The sequence below is a fragment of the Helianthus annuus genome, chromosome 7 (assembly GCF_002127325.2).
Source record: "Helianthus annuus cultivar XRQ/B chromosome 7, HanXRQr2.0-SUNRISE, whole genome shotgun sequence".
Classification (NCBI taxonomy): Eukaryota; Viridiplantae; Streptophyta; class Magnoliopsida; order Asterales; family Asteraceae; genus Helianthus; species Helianthus annuus.
This window is the reverse complement of record NC_035439.2, coordinates 95,835,920-95,855,356: the sequence shown is the minus strand read 5'-3', so window position 1 is coordinate 95,855,356 and position 19,437 is coordinate 95,835,920. Positions and strand designations below refer to the sequence as shown.

Here is a 19,437-nt window from a genome sequence, read left to right as displayed (position 1 = left end):
GAGGCCTTCTTAATTTTTTTAACCTCGTAATTTTGGTTTGTATATCACATGAAATATATTAGAAAGAAACTTATAAATCACTTAACCATTATATAAACTAGATAATTTCTCTAATCAAATTATGTTAGGATCTAATATATAAATCAAATCTAAGTTGGTCAAAAGAGTTTAACTTAAGAGGAATGGGGGTGGTCACTAGTGATAGAATTTCATCACTCACAAGCACCCAATCAAGTTTCGCCATGTCATCAACTATTTTTCCATCACTCACAACCTTTTTTGGTGGCAATGGTCATCACTCACAACACCCAACAATAAACCCCGACACCCCCTCACATCCATTTATCATGCTAACCCCATAATGCGTTGAATTTATTACGCCACTTAAAGTTCCACGCGTGAAATCGAGAGGTGGCGGTGGTATCTTCCTGTCCATCACGCGTTGTTCTTGGCCATCACTGGGGAATAACGCTCCGCCCCCACTCCCCTAACAAATAACAACTTGCATTATGTGTGAAAGTAATTAAAACATGCTACTTATTTTAAGTATACTATTGTTAATAGTTAGAAACGACTTTTTTTTAAATAAAACTTTACTTGGACATATTATGTTAAAAATTGTGTGGACAAAATATTTTAGCTAATTAAATTAAGAGAGGTGATTTAAAAAGATGCATTTATAACCTTTATTAAAAAGTGAGTGATTGTGATTAATAATTTTGAAAATGGGTAGCAAGTAGCATTCGAACCCAGCCCTCTACAAAACCAAATCTTGTTCTTACCACCAGACTACCCTTATATTAATATTAACAAATATTACGGTAAATATAATATTCTTTTTCTTATAAATATAGATTTTTTTTTAATTTTGGAGGCCCTGTTTTTTTGAAGGCCTTAAACCATCGTCAAGCCCAATTACACTAATAGTTCGGCCCTGATATTGATGTTACATAAATTTATAATAACTTGAATCTTACTCATCGTTTATATATACAATTAATTCATCTTTAACTACACTTAAAGCTTACACTATATCATCTTTCATATTTTGAAACTCTATTAAAGCTAAATGCACCCGCGCTCTTAGACTTGTCATAACTCATTTCCTTTTTTATATCACATTAAAAGTTTTCATATTTCCCTAAAAATGTAGTTATTTTTAAAATTGGTTTTTTATGTCCGAAACGCTTTTAGTATAAAAAATAAAAGGTTTCTTTGAAAATAAATAAAAAAAACAACACTATCACACATCGACAAAAAAAATTATAAATGTTTTTTAGAAAAAAAAAATATAAACGTTTATTAAGAAGACGTTATCTAGTTATCTACTATTCTAGTTTTTGCAAGTTGCGTGTATCAGTTAAATTTTTTTATGTGTTTGTTTTCTTACTCTAGTTTAGGGGTTAAGCAATGAAAATTTGAAATTTCTAATCATATTAGACATTTCTATTTCTATTTCTAATTTCTATTTCTAATATATATACGAGTAAATTACGATTTTAACCCCTATGGTTATATCACTTTTACCCTTTTAGCCCAAAAATAATATATTAACGTCTGAGTCCCCAACGTCTTTTTTTCTAACTCTTTTGGCCTCTAACACTAACCTCATCCATTTACTTTTAGGGGCCAAAGGGTTAGAAAAAAAGACGTTGGGGACTCAGATTTTAAAAGATTGCTTTTTGAATTAAAAAGATAAAAGTGATATAACCAAATGGGCCAAAATCGTAATTTACTCTATATATAATTAAAAATTTACATGAACTAGGATTGCGACCCGCCGCAATGCGGCGGGGATTCTTTAATTATAACTAAGTCGATCTAGGACCCGCACGTTATGTTAAACCTGTCAAACAGGGAAAAACAGACGCTGTAAAAACGTTCACCCACACACGCACGTTGCGTCATGTTAACTCGCAAAATCCAGAACGAAACGTAAAAACGTTAAACCAAGGACGCATGTTGCGATGTGTTAAGTCACAAAATTTAGAACCAAGCTTAAAGTGAAAAATATGTGGAAAATGAAAACTATAAAAGACCAAAGTTGAAAGCAAAAAAAGTTATGAGGATAGATTGCAAAAGATAAAAAGTTTTGGGTTAAAGGTAAAAAAACAAATAGTTTTGGGTTAAAAGTAATTTATAAAATACTTTTGGGTGAAAAGTAAAAAAATCAATTTTTTTTGGAAAACCCACAAAGCCAACGTTACGACAACTATATGTATAACTATTTTTTCATTGAAAAACCCCCAAATCACACCCCGCGTTGCGGCGGGGAGTAAAACGGTGTCAAATAGTACTAATGTCACACAACCGTCATCGACCACCAACACTGACTCGACCTAGGATATGCGTGTTGCGATGAACTTGTCAATATGGAAAAATAGAGGTAAAAACGTTGAACCACACATGCACGTTGCATCGTATTAACTCGAATTTAGAACTATACGTAAAACTAAAATTTGTGAAAGATGAAAAGTATAAGTGACAAAAGTTGTGAAGTTAAATTCCAAATAATGAAAAGTTTTGGGTTAAAGTTAAAAAAACAAATTATGCAGGGTTAAAACTGAAAAATGTAAAAACCTTTAGGTTAAAAGTAAAAAATCAACTTTTTTTTTCTTGAAAAATACCCAAAACACAATGTACAACTCATAATACAGATATAACTTGCTAATTTATATATGGGATAATATTTCTATTTCTAATTTCTATTTCTACTTCTATTTCTTTTTCTTTTTCTTTTCTAATTTCTATTTCTTTTCTATTTATCTATATATTTAAAACACAAATGAATGAACAGTATTTTTAATAAATTATAATATAAATATATTATAATATAATAGAATACATTTTTTTATAGTTTTATTATTTTAATATTATAATAATTATTATCTTCTTTATATATGCCATTAACAACTTTATATGAATAGTAAATTTAACTTTTATACTTACTTTGATTTTTATCTTTTAGCTACTGTGTTCTAATTACACTTCTTTGATTTCTAATAAGTTAAACATTTGTTCATTTAATTTTTATAAAGTTGTGTTTTTTATTTTTTTAACCACTCTACTTTAGTTTAAATATTTGTTCGTAAAACATTTGTTCGTTCAACTTTGTTTTTTAACCACTCCACTTTAGTTCAACTTTCTAATAAGTTAAACATTTGTTCTTTCAACTTTAATAAAGTTATGTTCTAATTACAATTAACCCCGTGCGGTTTATTTGGTTTTTTTCCCACCTACACGTTAGTTTAATTTTTGTTTACACCCATATAATTACTTTGTTGTATATTTTTTCCTTTCCTTTTAACCGATTTACATTACAACCCCTAAATTTAATAAATATATTATTTTTGAATTTTTAACGAATTTTCTGTTATGTAATTTTTTCTGGGTTTCGTTTTTTATATCAACACTCCACGCGACTTTTTTTTTTTTTGACTTTTCCCTTTTTTCCTCGAACAGAAAATTTCACTAACTTTGACTTTTTTTAAGATTGACATCCATCGAAATTCCCACTGCATCGCACGGGTAATATTACTAGTTGAATATAAATTATAAACCTAAATGTTAGCCGTGCTGCATTATTATTATATATCAAAAATGAATATTGAATTCACTATGTAGGTAAGTTCAACAAATCTTAATTTAAAACATATATTTATTTAGAGAAGGTGTTAAATACAATATGCCTAATCATAAGATACGTACATTACGATCGGTTCATGACGCGTGTTATTCTTTTATTTACACTCCCGATGGCAAATCAGGCAATTCCCTTCAGCACCGGATTATGAGTTCATTCCACGTTTCCGGTATTTATGATTCAGATCAGTTTCAAATATTTCAGTAATTTTGAAACTATACAGTGTGGTTAAATCTCGGCGATTAGGGCTTCAAATAAATTCAATTACAATGGATTCACAGAATGGTGCCAGATGAAATATAGAGGATGTTGAAATGGAAGACGATCATGATTCGATTCAAGAAGTTCGAAATCCAGATTCAAACAATGTCGAAACATGGGATCCTTCCAGCATGCGTATTTACATGTTTTGTTTTTTCCAACATGCATGATTATCTTTTCTATTATATGCGTGATTAGAAAAACACATTATTACTAGATTTATATAACATGCATTATTACATATTTATAACATGTGTGATAAGCAAAACACATTATTACTAGATTTATATAACATGCTTCATTACATAATTATAATATGGGTGATTAGCAAAACACATTATTACTAGATTTATGTGACATACTAAATTACATAATTATAATATGGGTGATTTGCAAAATACATTATTACATGATTTATATAACATACTTCATTACATAATTATAACATGCGTGATTAGCAAACATACTGGACAGAGTAAAAAATGACTCTGGTAAGGTGAAGTGGAGTGTTGCAATAGTCTATGAGGTTATGTGGCAATGGGAGATTTATGGCTTAATTGTGTGTAGAATCGGAAGCGAGAAAAATGTGTGTTGAATCGAAAGCAATAACTGAGAGATTTTATGGCTAGAATTTCACTTCAATTTGGTATTCAAATTTCGAATCTCGTATGATAAATGAGAGAGTGAAATTGACAACTAAGTCCCTTTCTCCAAAATTTCTATCAGAATGTTTGCTTATTACGATGGTGCCACCGCGTCTAATCAAGAGCATATTTTGTGTGGTTGTGGTTATCACATACGCATCGCACGACTAGTCAAATTGTACGTTAACAGGCCTCTATTTATTTAAGGGGAAGGTTAACGTACAATAGCTCCTTAACGTGTGCGACGGTGTGAAGTGAATTACGCATGTTCGTTTTTAAAATACGAACGTTATAATATATAATTACAAATGGGTTGGGTTAAACCCTAATTACACACGTTATTTGATTAATTACGCATGGATTGGGTTAACTCTAATTACACACGCTCTTTGCATAATTACGCACACTATTGTTCACTCCCACACCATCACACATTAAGACCTTTTTCTATTTAAAACTTTCACTATTTATTTGAAACATATATTATTTGCATGTGCCTAGCGTGATAGGTATCGGTTATATCAAACTTGCCTTGATGACTTTTCTTTCTTTGTTTATTTTTATTTTGTATGGCTCGATGTGTGACGTATGGGTGTTCAGGATTCATTTCAAATTTGAAAAATTTGAAATTCGATTAAATTCAATTCGATTATGAAGAATTCGTTTCGACTATAAGAATTCGAATTTGAATTTGATTCAATTCGAGTCAAGTAAATCGAATACGAATTTATAATTTCAGATTCGATTTGAAATTCGAAAAAAAATTATACATTTTTATTTATTATTGTTATATACAATACATGTATAACTTTTATTGGGCTATACTATAAATTATTTTCAAAATTTATTCCAAGTGTTAAAATTACCCATTACCAAACCCACTACATGGCCCATAACTAAGACCTAAGCAACAAATCTATCAATAGATTTATAACCCTAAAAATAATAACTTGTAATGTGAAGTGATTACTCCTGACTTTTTGTTTTGAATGTTAGACTTAGGGTACTTTATTTGAAACTCTTTAATGTGATATCGTACTTTATGACTCCTTTAAAATTTAGAGTAAACTTTCGTTTTGCTCCTTGTGGTTTGGTCATTTTAACGGTTTTGCCCCATATCTTTAAAAATAGCCATTTTCCTCCAATAGTTTGCTATGGTTTTTCCGTTTTGCTCCCGGCCTCTAACTCCATCCAAATTGTCTTTTTTTTTCCATTTTGCTCCCTGTGATACGTGGTAAAAAACCGGTGTTCGTTTATGTTTAAGTTCGGGTTTTTACGTAACTTTTAATCTTGAAAAGCCTACTTTTGATTAGATATGTGTTTTGTAGGTCTAGTGGAGTTTAAGGAGCTTTTCGGGAGCTTTACGGACAACCGGGACGAAAAACAGACCACCGGGACGCGAAACGGGTCAACCGAATTCATGAAATTGAAAAAAACAGAAAGTTGGTTATCTAAGCACCGTCGCCGACCCACAAAGGGGCCATCGGCGATGCCCCATGGAGTCTGCCGTCGTTCAAAAGTGTCGTAGACAGCTAAACAGGTCGTCGGTCGTTTTGGGTTTTGTGTATGCCATCGGCGACAGACCGTATGGCCGTCAGCGATGGCCTCTCCATTCTTCAGTCGCGAATTTTGCGTTTTTGTTGGTTGGAACGAGTTTAAACACATCTAGGGGTCATTATTTCGAGGGTTACACTTAGTTTGAGTTTGAAAACTTTTCTTGGAGCCACTTTTCATCATTAACTTGAATCCCAATCGAATTATTCCATCCATCACACCATTGATCAAAGGAATTCATCTTTATCACCATCATTTTAAACCCTAATCCATTATCATTATCATTATTACCATCATTCATCTAATTCCATACTTCACCATAAACCCTAATCATTCCATCCTTACCCAAGCTTCAAGATGATGATGTTCAAGCTCTCAATTTCCGTTGATCGCATTCGTCATACCGTGAGGGGCTAAATTTTCTGGGACACGTGGCTCCAATCACAGTGCGCCAGCACCGGAGATCTTCTAGAAGACACTAACGGTCGATACCAGTGATACAAGGAGGATATTCCCTGTTTGTCGTCTTCCGGCCCAAGGCCCATCAGCCCATCTCCTCTTACACTTCCCCGGCTATAAATAGAGACCTCCATAACAGGTTAAAGATTCCACACTCTCCTCTCTTACTCTTAATACACACTTATTTCCTCAAAGCAGATACTTATTCTCACGCCGGAGTCTGGTTAAGAGGGAAACCCCCATATTCCCCTCTTAACGAGCTAACGGTGTTTCTGTTTTGCAGGAAGAACGGATTAAGTCGGAGCTCAGGAAAGTTTAAGAAGATTAACCCACATGTTTGAAACATAAAACAAACTAATTAACCTTAAAATTAGTTCCGTGTTTCTTCAATCAATAAGAAATAATTCATGGTTTAATGGTACGAAAAGAGAACTTCGTTGATTAATTACTTATCTTGAATATTAGTAGTAGGTTTGCAATTAAACCTTAAGTAAAAAGTAAAAATAAGTAGTAAATATTTTTAATGTGTTTCTATTCGTTACATTTCATCGTTATCATAAGGATATTAATAAACATTTGGGTTTTGTGACAAGTGACGAGGAATGACCCGGATCAGCAAACCCGGCCCGGTCATTACCTATTATTTCATTATAAATATTTAATTACATACGTTTATTCTCGAATGTTCTATTCTATGCATGGATAAACTATAACCAAATCCCCAACCTTTTGGGAAGATCATGCAAATCCCTAACTTATCGGAGCCCATCTTAAGTTAAGGAAAACCCTAATGGTAAACTATAAATAGAGGTAAACATCTAAGGTATGATTCATCTTATCTCTCGTTTACTCTTTCTTCCTACACACTTAAACTTTCTCCCAAACCGAGACTTATTCTCACGCCGGAGGGTGGTTACAGGAATAACCTCATTCCTGTAACGAGTCCTAACGGTGTTCTGTTTTGCAGCTAGCAGTTTGGATCACCAAGAGTTGAAGTCCTAGTTGGATACTACCGTAAAGGTCAGTGTTTCTTCATTGGCGCCATCCATGGGACCCTTTCGGTAACAACAGCAAGACTGAACCCAATGGTAAGCGATCAGAACACGGCAGCAACACCAAGTCAGGCGATGATAACTAGCAACGCACTGTTGGAGACGAACCCTGTCACCACCATGCCAGCTTCACCTGCTGTAACCAGGTCTCTCGACTTGGAATTCAAAGCTGAAGGACCACCACCGGGTTTTACAGGAACCTCCGCCCTCTCTTCTGGAACAATGGCGGCATACCTTTTCTCGTATAGTTCATTGCAGTTCCGGTCGGTGGAACCAACTACAACAAACGCCAATGTCTTCACCCCAACATCCACCACGAGTGCACAGACTATACGTCATAGCACTACGCCCGTTATCACGTCTGCAAGCTCAAGTACTACCATACCACAGGTGAGCACGACTCAGTATTACCAACCCTCAGTTACATACGCCATGCCGCCTCTCTACTCGGCAGCACTAACGGCGGCGTTGTCCACTCCACCACATCAACCAGTAGTCATGCCTACAGGAATCATGAATGCCCCGGTTACGCCAGGGAATCAAGCTTACTTCCCAGGATACTATTACGAACCCCCATACGGGTATTTACCCCCATACAACACTCCAACGTACACTCCCCAGGGGGCAGCACAAGGCTATGCTCAGCAATCGCCATACGCGGCTTATATGCCACCTTGGTGGACTTTTCCAACATCACAGCCGGTTTACAGTCAGACCCCGCCAACAGCGGAACCCGTGTATGACAGAGGAAACACATCTAGGCCTCGTTTTTCTCCAGACGAAGGCCCTAGCCCTACACTGAACATCACCTCGGCTCAACCCCAAGTTACCCAGGGTACCATCCAGGGTGGGGCACCTCCTCCAATATAACCCATCAATGTAGAAGAAGACGAACTTACTAGACCTTACAAACCAGTGGACGCCACTTTCAAGTCCAAGTTCACCAGAAGAATAGCGGAAGCTCCTATTAAGGAAAAACCTAAGATGCCTTAAACTATGGGCAAGTACGATGGTCTAGGCGATCCTGATGACCATTTCAATCTATTCAAAAGCGCTGGGGAAGTAGCCTGTTGGCCCATGCCCCTCTGGTGCAAGATTTTTGTCCAAACACTGGTAGGTGCAGCCCGGGTCTGGTGGGATAGTTTACCCACCGGGGAAATTGACAGTTTCAAAGATCTAGAGGCCAAGTTCATATTGTAGTTTAGCCAACAGAGAAGGCACACAAAAGACCGGAACGAACTCCTCCACATTCACCGGCGAGACAATGAAACAGTGGAAAGTTTCATTGTTAGATTCAACAAAGAAAGCCCGGCGATCCCAGGTGTCACGAACGATCTAGCGTGTGGTGCTTTCCTACAAGGGGTAAACGATGATGAGCTATTAAGAACACTCCACGGGAGGGATGGTGTACCTCCCACCATAGACGAAATCTTGAGGATAGCCAAGGTATACGTCACACAAGAGAAAGCTGTTGCCGCCAGTCACGCGGCCAACAGAAAGAAAGAGGCTCAGAAAAATCAGGATGGCGGAGAACAGCGGGGCTCCAAAGGTAAAGGTAGAGGAGACCGATATCAGAGAAGTGACAGAATGGACTCGCGGTATGATAGGTCTAAAAGCACCTATTCAAGGAATGAATCCTCCTCTAAACCGCGGTCCGATTACCCCAACTTGAGCAAAACTCCAGCAGAAATCCTAGCCTCTGAAAACCTCAAGTTTAATCCTCTGAAGCCGCTGAACGAAAACCCCAACAAAGACACCAACAAGTATTGTGAGTACCACAAAGGAAGCGACCATGATACCAACGACTGCTTTCAATTAAAAAAGCAAATCAAATATTTTGTAAAGGCGGGAAAATTGGCTCACCTGGTTCGAGACATCAAACAGGGCCCGCCCCCATCAAAGAGGAAAAAGATAAAGGGGCGGGCAAGAGGCCACGAGAGCTAAACATGGTATATGCTAATAAGGGAAAGGGGACTAAGCGGAGTTTCTCCACGCTTGAACCGTGGATGCTAGCAACCATGACAATCGAGCCACGCATGGAAGATTTACACCTCACCACTGATGCCTTAATCGTGGTAGGTGACTATAACATGAGAAGAATCCTGGTAGATACCGGGAGTTCTGAAGATATCATTTACGAGCATTGCTTCAATAGAATGCAACCAGAAGACAGAAGGCTGTGTAGGATCGATTTGACGATCAACTGAGTCAATTAAAGTCAATACACCACTGTTTGAGAAGCGGAAACAAACAAACAGTGTTGAAACAGAGAGAATTGAGTAGAAAACAGAAGAATATCACTTTAACACTTGTTTCTCATTAATAATTCACTTGAAAATCCGGCAGCAGTTCGGTATACAACTTTGGAATCCGTGCCCAAATGAGAAACACAAACACTATATATAGGCCTCCTTATTCCGCTTGAAATGACACTTGCCATTTCGAGCTGAAACACAACCTTCTGATTTCGCTTGAAAATGACAAGATGTCATTTCAAGCGGAATCACTACAATTAACATTAAATTTACATTTTAGCCCCATGTACTATACATACTTGACATATTTAGACCCCTAGACTTAAGACATAGGCTTTAGACATCGTGCACTAACAAACTCCCTATTGGATACAGCCGGAGTCTTCAGTCTTGGTCTTCAGGACTTCACAGCGACTTAAAACTTTCTTCTCTTGACTTTGGCTTTTTCCTTAGCAAATTTCTCAGCTTTTCATTTTCTTTCTTTGCTTTCATAGCTTCTTCAGCTTGCATCTTCATCCACTTCCCTTTGTTTTCTTCCAGTTTCTTTCTTTCCTTTTCAGCTTTCAACTTTTCTTTCTTTTCAAGCTTCCACCACTTTGAGTTCCATTTGTTATCAGCATTAATACTCTTTTGAAAACAAATAGACACCACTTTCTGAAACTGCATCGCTTGTTCTCTGTCTTCAGCTTGGAAGCGGATCTTGTTCACAAATAAACATTCGATGTCTTTTGCAGAGCAGTTTACTAACCACATAGGGTCATAAACAAAGATCTCTCTGATTTCATTCCCTGCTCAACATGGATTGGATGTCTTCGTTCAAATGAGTTGTATAAGCAGGCCCACCATCATCGAACAACATGGATTGGATGTCTTCGTAGCATTGAATCATTGCTACTTGAGCCGGAAAGGGATTGATAATCACTAGGTTATCTACACGTTCACCTGGTTGGGCGTTCACGATGACAAATATCTGTCGGGAATCTGGCAGTATAACCTCGTACAAAGACGCTGATATAGCCATAAGCTTTCGTCGGTAAATCTCTCGAGGTTGATATCTTGAAGTAGAAGTTATTAAACCTAGGTTGAATGTTTACAGAGATTGTATTAATTATAAACTACTTATTTATAGACGAAAATAATGTAGCACTTGCTTTCGGTACTTGATCAATTATTTTTGTATATATTAACCTAGATTTTTGCGGATTTTCGTATAGATTAACCTAGATTTTAGGGGATTTTCATACTTTTCTTTATATATGTTAGAGTTAAATTTCATTTTAGTCCGTCTGGATAGGTCATTTTGCCAGTTTAGTACAAATGTTTCATTTTTCGTCTGTGGGTCCAAAAAGGTTTCACCGTTGTTATTTTAGTCTACTAAGTAAACTTCATCCATATTTTGTGTTAATGATTAGGGTAATTCGACCATTTTATATATAATTTTGTTAACTAGAATGACAATTCGGCCTTATAAAATGACCGAATTGCCCAATGTGTTAACAGAAATAATGGATGAAGTTAACCCAATGGACTAAAATGGAAACGCTAAAACCTTTTTGAACCCACATACGAAAAATGAAAATTTGTACTAAACTGCCAAAATGACACAAAACACATGGACTAAAATGGAATTTAATATGTTATTATGTTAAAAATCGCCACCACTTTTGATTTTATATATAAACAATGTTTGACCATTTAAAACCAAAATTAGAATTTGATATGGTGGTTGCTGTGCCTTAAGTTAAACAGGGGACCAGGAGTTTGACCCCTCAACTGGAGCTTTTTTTCAAATGGATATATTTTTTCTTCAACTGCAGCTTTTTCTCAAATGAAAATATAATTTTATGTGATCATACGTACATGTTACTTTTTAGTCTTGATTTATTAAAATTAATTACTTACATATAGTTTAATATTTATTTATTAGAGCCAATGATCTCTAGATCAAGTGGTGGAGGACTTGTATTTCTCTTGAGAGATGCAGGTTCGACTCCCACTTGGTACAGAGTGAGGCACTGGTGGGCAGTGATAGGAGACCCAGGAAAACCTGGGTTGGATCGTTGAGCCAAACGGGTTTTATCGATAATTTCATCGTCGTGCCTACGGGCAGGTGGGTTACCGGGTTTTCCCCGGAATTGGTGGTGAACTCGGGTTACTCTTGGAGTACTCCGTTTGTCCAGTGGGTGCCCCGAGAGTGCTCGGGATTGAGTTTGTTGGCCGTTCAAAAAAAATATATATATTTATTTATTAGATTATAAAAAATAAAAGTTGATCCTTACACTTTCTAAATTGACATCTACACCCCCTATTATTTAAGTTAGCAGGTTAAACAGGTAGAGGATCCTGTACAAAGTCCAACTTTTGTGAGAAGGGTGAGAAATAATGTGGTGATGACAAGTGTCCTATATCTAAATTAATTCAAAAGGGTGAATTAGTAATTTTCTATTTCTTTCAATTAATTGATTAAAAGATAACTGCCCAAAATAACCGTCACCCTTTATTATAGGAATTCGAATTTAGGAATTAATCTACGAATTTGTGTAGTGTTATATAATTCTGTAGTGCAACAACCATTCAGAACTGTATAGTGTTATATATTTTTTATATAGTGTTACTTGGTGTTATATGGTGTTATAATACGGTTTTTGGTGTTATATAATTCTGTAGTGTTATATAATTATGTAGCGCAACCATCAAAAAACACTATATAACACCATAAATTATTAATTCTGTAGTGCAACTACCATTCAGAACTGTATAGTGTTATATATTTTGTATATAGTGTTACATGGTGTTATATAGTGTTCTTTGGTTATATAGTGTTAGATGATGGATGCATAGTGTTATATAGTGTTATATTTTTCTGGTAGCATGTCTATGATGGATGTATAGTGTTATATATTGTTATATAGTGTTATATGATAGATGTATAGTGTTATATGATGGATGTATAGTGTTATACGTTTCTTACAGCAGTTACATATTTTTGTATTTTTAGAATTGAGGATCGATATAATTTAGCAATTAAATTTGAATAGCTAGTTTTTAGGAGATTAATGGGGTTTTGGTTATGTAGGATACGGTTACCATATTTGAAACATTGGAGAAGACACTATTGCCCTTCAATTTTACATAAGGTCCTTCTAATTTAAACACAATTTACATTTTTATACCCTATTGATCTCAACCATTAGATCAAATATCCAATGGTTTAAAACACTTCTTACCCTTCTCACATTTTAGACACTTTTTACCATATCCCTATCCAGGTTAAACATTCACTTCAAATATTTGATAATTTGATTCGCCAACCTTTTCTACTTAATATCTTAACGTCTCATTTTTTTAATTGCTTTTACGATTTTAGACCATAGTGTGTCATAAATTACTATACTTTTTTATATCTATGCCAAACCATGTTAATGTCTAAATTACTTTTACGATTTTACACGGCTGTTGAAATTACTGTTACAACTTTACACCGCAACGACTGAGACATACTCTTTTTTATTTATTTCAAATGGCGTTAATGTTACGCACGTACCCTGTGAACAAAGTAAAAAACACGTAATGTCACGTGGGGATATTACACATTAATGTCGTCATCGTAAATTGTAAGCGTAATGCTTATATAGGTTACACCGAGTTAGATCGGATACGTCGAAACACGTGTTTTCATATGGATAACACATCACATAACGTGCCGCCATAAATAAATAACTAAGGTGTCGCATCCGTGACGCGTGGCGTATGCCAGTTTTGACGTACATATCGGTTTAAATTCGCGTTTCAACGTAAAGGACTCACATTTTGACGTAAACGTTTTCCTGAAACAAGTTTGATCAAATATAATATGTTTTTATACTTATTTTTTGTACATTCGTAAACTGTGTTTGATAGCGAGTGGGTTAAGTATAACATTTTTTCATTCGACGGCTACCTAATTTTTCTCAGAAACAAGTCGGGTCAAATATACGACATAAACTCGAGTTTTTTTTTTAACTTTCGACGCCGGCGCAACGCGTGATGGGTCAAAATCCTAGTTATGTTTAACTTCTAAAATATATTAGTAATAAAAAACTACGGGTATTTTATTAATACAAAATCTTATGTTATGAGTTAATTATATACATATTAATAATTGGAGTGAATGAACAGTTATTGAGGGCATTTTGGGGATTTTACACTTTGATCCTTTACACGTACTTGGACACCTCGCCCTCCATCGCTCCACTTCAAAAAAATCCAGATTAGAGAGATGGATATATATATATATATATATATATATATATATATATATATATATAGAGAGAGAGAGAGAGAGAGAGCAGCTATAGCACGACAGAGAGAGGAGTGGCGGAAATGGTGGAACCGGCCATCGTCTCCCGTCGGCCACCCTCTTGGCCTTCAGTCAGACCGGTGGTGGGTTGTGGTGGTTAAGATGCGTGAAACGATGGTAGAAGGCGGTGGTAGACGAGGGTTCCAGCATGATAATATGATGAAATAATGTTATCGGCGGTAGCTAAATCCGACAATGACGGTTGGCGGTTCTAGGGTTCCGATAAATGTACCAGTGGTGACTCTCATCGGGCAATCTAGATAAAGAATGGGAGACTGGAAGCAAACAACGATAGAAGGCGGTGGTGCTCCGTCCGGTATCAAGACATAGATTAGGGAGATAGAGAGGGGAGTAAGAGCGAGACAAATATTAGAGAGGTAGTAGAGGGAATGGAGCAATGGCGATGGAGGAACAGGCGGTGGTCTCCGTCCGGCCACCGACCTGGTGGTGATGATTTGGCTGTTTTGACGCAACAAACAATGATAGAAGGCGGTGGTGCTTAAGGGTTCCGATGTGACAGTTTGACGACGGCGATAATAAACCTCCCTTTAGTCTACTCTTTTCTTTTGCCAGATCAGAAGATCATATCCTTTCAACAATGGGGGAGGGGGGCGATTTGCAGTTACTTGCTTGCTTAAAAATGTAAGATGATGATGGTGAAGGTTCTGGTGTACGGCTGTACCGGCGATCGTTCTGGCGACATCTTAGGTAATCGATTTTTTTCTTTCTTGCTGAAATTCATTGCAGGTGGTGTTTAAGAAAGATATGGGCAAACTTTTCGATCAATGAATCGAAGGGATTTTAGGCCCCCAGTTCTTCAAATGAAGAATTTAACGAGTTTTAATTAATGAACAAGTTTGTATTTGGTTTTCTGTTAACGCTAGTTTTGATTCGTTTTGTAACTAAAAATAATGATGGAAAAGGGTTGTGGAGGTTAGATTCAATGATTTTTTTATTTCAAATCGCCGGTACATCCATGTATGGGCTTTGGTGGCACAAACTAGGGTTTGTGATTGTATGATTGTCATGGCGGTAGTTTTTGATGGCGGCGAACATAGTTTGTGATGGAGAGCGACGAGGTATGTTTCATCGGATGAATAGACGGCTGTCAAGCGATTAGGGCTTCGATCAACTTCGGTAAGCCCTTTTCTATTGCTTGTTCGCTATTTGGTTAGATCGGTTGTCGGCAAACGCAAGAATACACCAACCCACCATCACCGTTCCACCATCTATCCTCGGCACCATTAAATCTGGCCACCGGACACCACTCCACACTCCTTTAACCCTTTCCCCCATAACAACGTGGCGGCTCAAGGGTTTTCCGGTGTTCTCCGTCTGTTTCCAGCAAAGATTGTCAAAACCCGAATCCTAGTTCTTTTTTTCGGTGAACTAGACTCTTTTAAGATCGATCTATGGTTGCATGTCATTATTTGACTCAGATGTTGATACTCCACCAGTAGTCCCGCAACCCCAATAGTGGAAGTAACGCCGTTCACGTTAATTGGAGGCTTATTGAAGGTAATCATTTAAGTGTGAAACTGTATTGACATCATTCATTGCTGAATTTCGGTAATAATTTTGAAATATTGCTTTTGGAGTCATGTTTGAAAGTTCCTTGCTTTTGGTATATCATGTGATTTTGAGTGTATTTTAAGGGGCAGCTTGTATTCAGTTCGATCTTGGTTTAGGGTTTTTTCGTTTGCAATTTGGTGCTAAAGGACAAGTGAGTTCTGCTTTTGGTTTGCAGCTTTGGTAGCGCTGGTTTTATTTGATCATGAAAACTAAACAATAGAATTATTGTAACTTATGATTCAGTATTATAAATTAAGTTTTTAGCTTTATCCATAAGGCATAAAGTTTTTGAGGGTTTACCAATGGTATCAATAGTACAAGTACTAACCCTAAGTGTTTACTTTTTTATGATTTGCAGACACGTTTTTCTTAGATGGTGATATGGTTGCAATGGTTGACTTATAAAAAATCAAAATATTAAAAAAAATGAAAACTTACAAGTAACCGAGGAAACTTTATAAGGCTATGGGGTGTGGAGGTGAATGGGGTTTAACGCTGGCTACACCACCCCAGCTTAGCGTTGGGTTTGGCGTTGCCCGCTTGGCATGGAGACTGTGCCTGACGTGGGGCGGAGGGGCTGTATGACATGGCAGGCTGTGGTTGGCTGGTTCAAAGTAGCCGTTAGGGGTAGCTGCTATGCCAAACCAATTTTTTTTAAATTACATTTTATACCTATAAATACCCAACCCCAAACCATATTTTCCCATCTTCTTCACCCACACCCACACCAAAAAAAGAAAAAAACCGAAGGTAAACATGGTGCATTGGACCAAGGGGGAATTTTTTCTACGGAATTAGTTTGGTAAGATCCTAAAATCTTGTAAATGGTCTTAAGAATATAAGTACTTGGGTGTCGAAGGATTTGATTATGATGAAATTAAAAGGCTGAGAGTTTGATTCCATTGGAGTTGTGGTGCACACCTTCTTATTTTTTAAGCACGTGAGGTGATCTCATTGTTGTCATCAAAATATTATGTTTAAATTGTCTATTAGTTAAGCCCTTAACTGAGCGTTGCTTTTTCTTTATTGCTAAAAGCTATATAGTTCTTCCATAATGTTGTTGTTTTGTGCATTTGGTATAACATGTCTTTTGTTGAATCTTGATTGATAAGATGATATATTGCAAGGACGAGTTGCAGATTACATTTCGTTGATTGTAACAAATCATGGTGTTACTTTTATTTAATCAATAAAAGTTGTCCGATTGTAAGGTAACGGATCAACAGGTGAAACTGCAGGTTGTATTTCATAGGTAACTATAATTGGTGTAACATTACGGCTTTAGATAGCAGATTGCATTTTATTATTAACACTTAACACTCCAGCTTAGCTATAACCATGTTGATGGTTAATCTTTAGGACAAGAAGTATCAAGATGTTTACCCACTCGATACACACAATGTTGGTACACAGTGCTGATTACCAAATGGATGGGTTTGTTGACGGAGTTGAAGGTCCCTTTTTATGTTCTCTGAGGGCTGCAAATATGTCATTTGGAACAAAACAATGTATAACTATTGAAACAAGTAGAGCAGGTGGCTTTTAAAAGCCTAAGTTCTTAGTTTGCATACTTTCAAATGCCTAAAAATTGTATTCAATTATAACTCTTCAAACGTGTTGCGTCAAATGACATTAGAAAAAAAAGAGTATCCTGCCGTGAAGCGCGGGCGAATCCACCTAGTTACTTTTATGTGCCGTTCAAAAAAAAGAAAATAGGTTAAGTATCAAATACTATTTTTTTTACAGAGTATATTACGTAGTACATATTATTATATAAATATACATGTTTTACTTGAATATATCTGTGTAAAAGCACTCATAATGGTTCCCTTATATATTTATGTAAGAGGACTCATACCTGTTTATATGTAATATACGAGGAAATACTATTCACCTCTGTAAATTTTATAATGTTTCTAAAAATGGTTGTAAGTGATGGAGAGAAAAGATAATGATAGATGTATAAAAAATATTACTTAATTGAAAAGAAGATAGAAAAATAGTGATTTTTAACGTAATTATAGGACCTGTGATAAAGAATTCAGTGTGAATGCTTTAATAGAAAAGAAATAAACCAGTTTAATAATTGGAAGAGCCATATAGATAGAACGAACTCTACCAGAAAATACACATATCTTGACATGTGAACAATGACACATGCTTATTTTATAACATTTAAATGCGTGTGTCAAGAAAAAAATGTCATGGTTTATAAAATTCAACAAATTTATAACACTCTTTTTTGTGTGTCATCTCTTTAGCGTCATAAAAAAACAAGATCATTTTATAACATTCGAAAGTGTGTGTCAAGAAAAAATGTCATGGTTTACAAAATTCAACAAATTTATGACACTCGTTTTTGTATGTCATCTTTTAGCGTCATAAAAAAGACCATTTTATAACATTCAAAATCATGTGTCAAGAAAAAAATGTTATGTTTTACAAAATTAAACAAATTTATAACTCTTTTTTGTGTGTCATCTTTTTATCGTCACAAAAAACATTATATTTTCTAAATTAAACTAGTGAAATCCCATGCGCGTTGCGACAGACATTCGATCAGTATTAAATAGGTTTGTTGCAATACTGGTTTGATAATCGCACTCGATATAGCAACCAAAATATATATTACCAAAATGATATCACACTACAATAAATTGCATTTAGTGGCCCACATTTCAAATGGCATTTAGCTTTTCTTTTGCAACTAATGTAGGTTTTTTAGTGGCCCTTTGCATATGCCATACCTGCTTGACACACTTTTAGTGAAATTTAGTTTTTATGCCACTAATTTAGGTTCTTAGTGGCACTTTACGCATACCATATTTGTTAGCGGTGTTCAAGGTCCAGTTTTGACGGTTTTTAGGTCAAATAGTGAACCAAAGCATTACTAATGGCTTTTTTATCATCGAATACCTAAACTGGGTACTAATCGTCATTCTAATTAAGCCTGCCTCCTAATTGTCGTTCCCAATTAAACCTGCCTCCTAATCATCGTTCCCACTAAACTATATCGCTCCCACCATCGCCCTACCTTCTCCACCAATCTCATCTGCTTCCTCCTCCTCGGCCTTTAGCTGCCGCCTTTGCCACCATCTCTCGCAACTTTCGAGCTTCAAAGTGTGATTAAAGTAGTTAACAATTTTTAGAGATTAAAGCAGGAGAAGCAACCCATATGTTTTAACCGATTGAATTGTTTAAGTTTCATCTATGGTTTGAACCGGTTTAAATTAAAGTTCATGACATATTAGGGCCTATAAGCTCCATTAAGATCTATGATGACTCTTAAAATTCAACATGATACATTGAGACATGTATAATTTATTAGTAAGAAAAATGATAGAATATAACTATCGACAATCCAATCTAACCCCTTAAGACATGATATAACCTAATTAATCATGGGTAATTAAAGAGCTATTACAGTTGACAAGTCCCAAGATAGTCCATTTGTGTATTGTAATCTAATATAAGTGACTACAACATAATCTAACCTTTAATACCTAATACAAGCGAAGAAAACCCATCACGAGTCATTAAGATATTCCATGTCTTTTAAGACCTAATATGATCTATGTATAACACATAAGTGCCACATCACTAATAGCATCACCCACCATCCTCATTCACCACCTTATATGGTATAGTCCATGACTCC

At 36.0% G+C, this 19,437-nt stretch overlaps 1 protein-coding gene across 1 annotated transcript; it reads left to right on the top strand.

Moving 5' to 3' along the window:
- The first annotated feature begins 7,646 nt into the window (after positions 1–7,646).
- On the top strand, positions 7,647–8,483 carry LOC110943048 (extensin-like). Its single transcript, XM_022184805.1, has one exon. The coding sequence runs from the start codon at positions 7,647–7,649 to the stop codon at positions 8,481–8,483; it is 837 nt and encodes a 278-aa protein (XP_022040497.1).
- The last annotated feature ends 10,954 nt before the right edge of the window (positions 8,484–19,437 follow it).

Coding starts and splice junctions, on each gene's coding strand:
- LOC110943048 (XM_022184805.1), top strand. CDS start 7,647: ATGGTAAGCGATCAGAACACGGCAGCAACACCAAGTCAGGCGATGATA.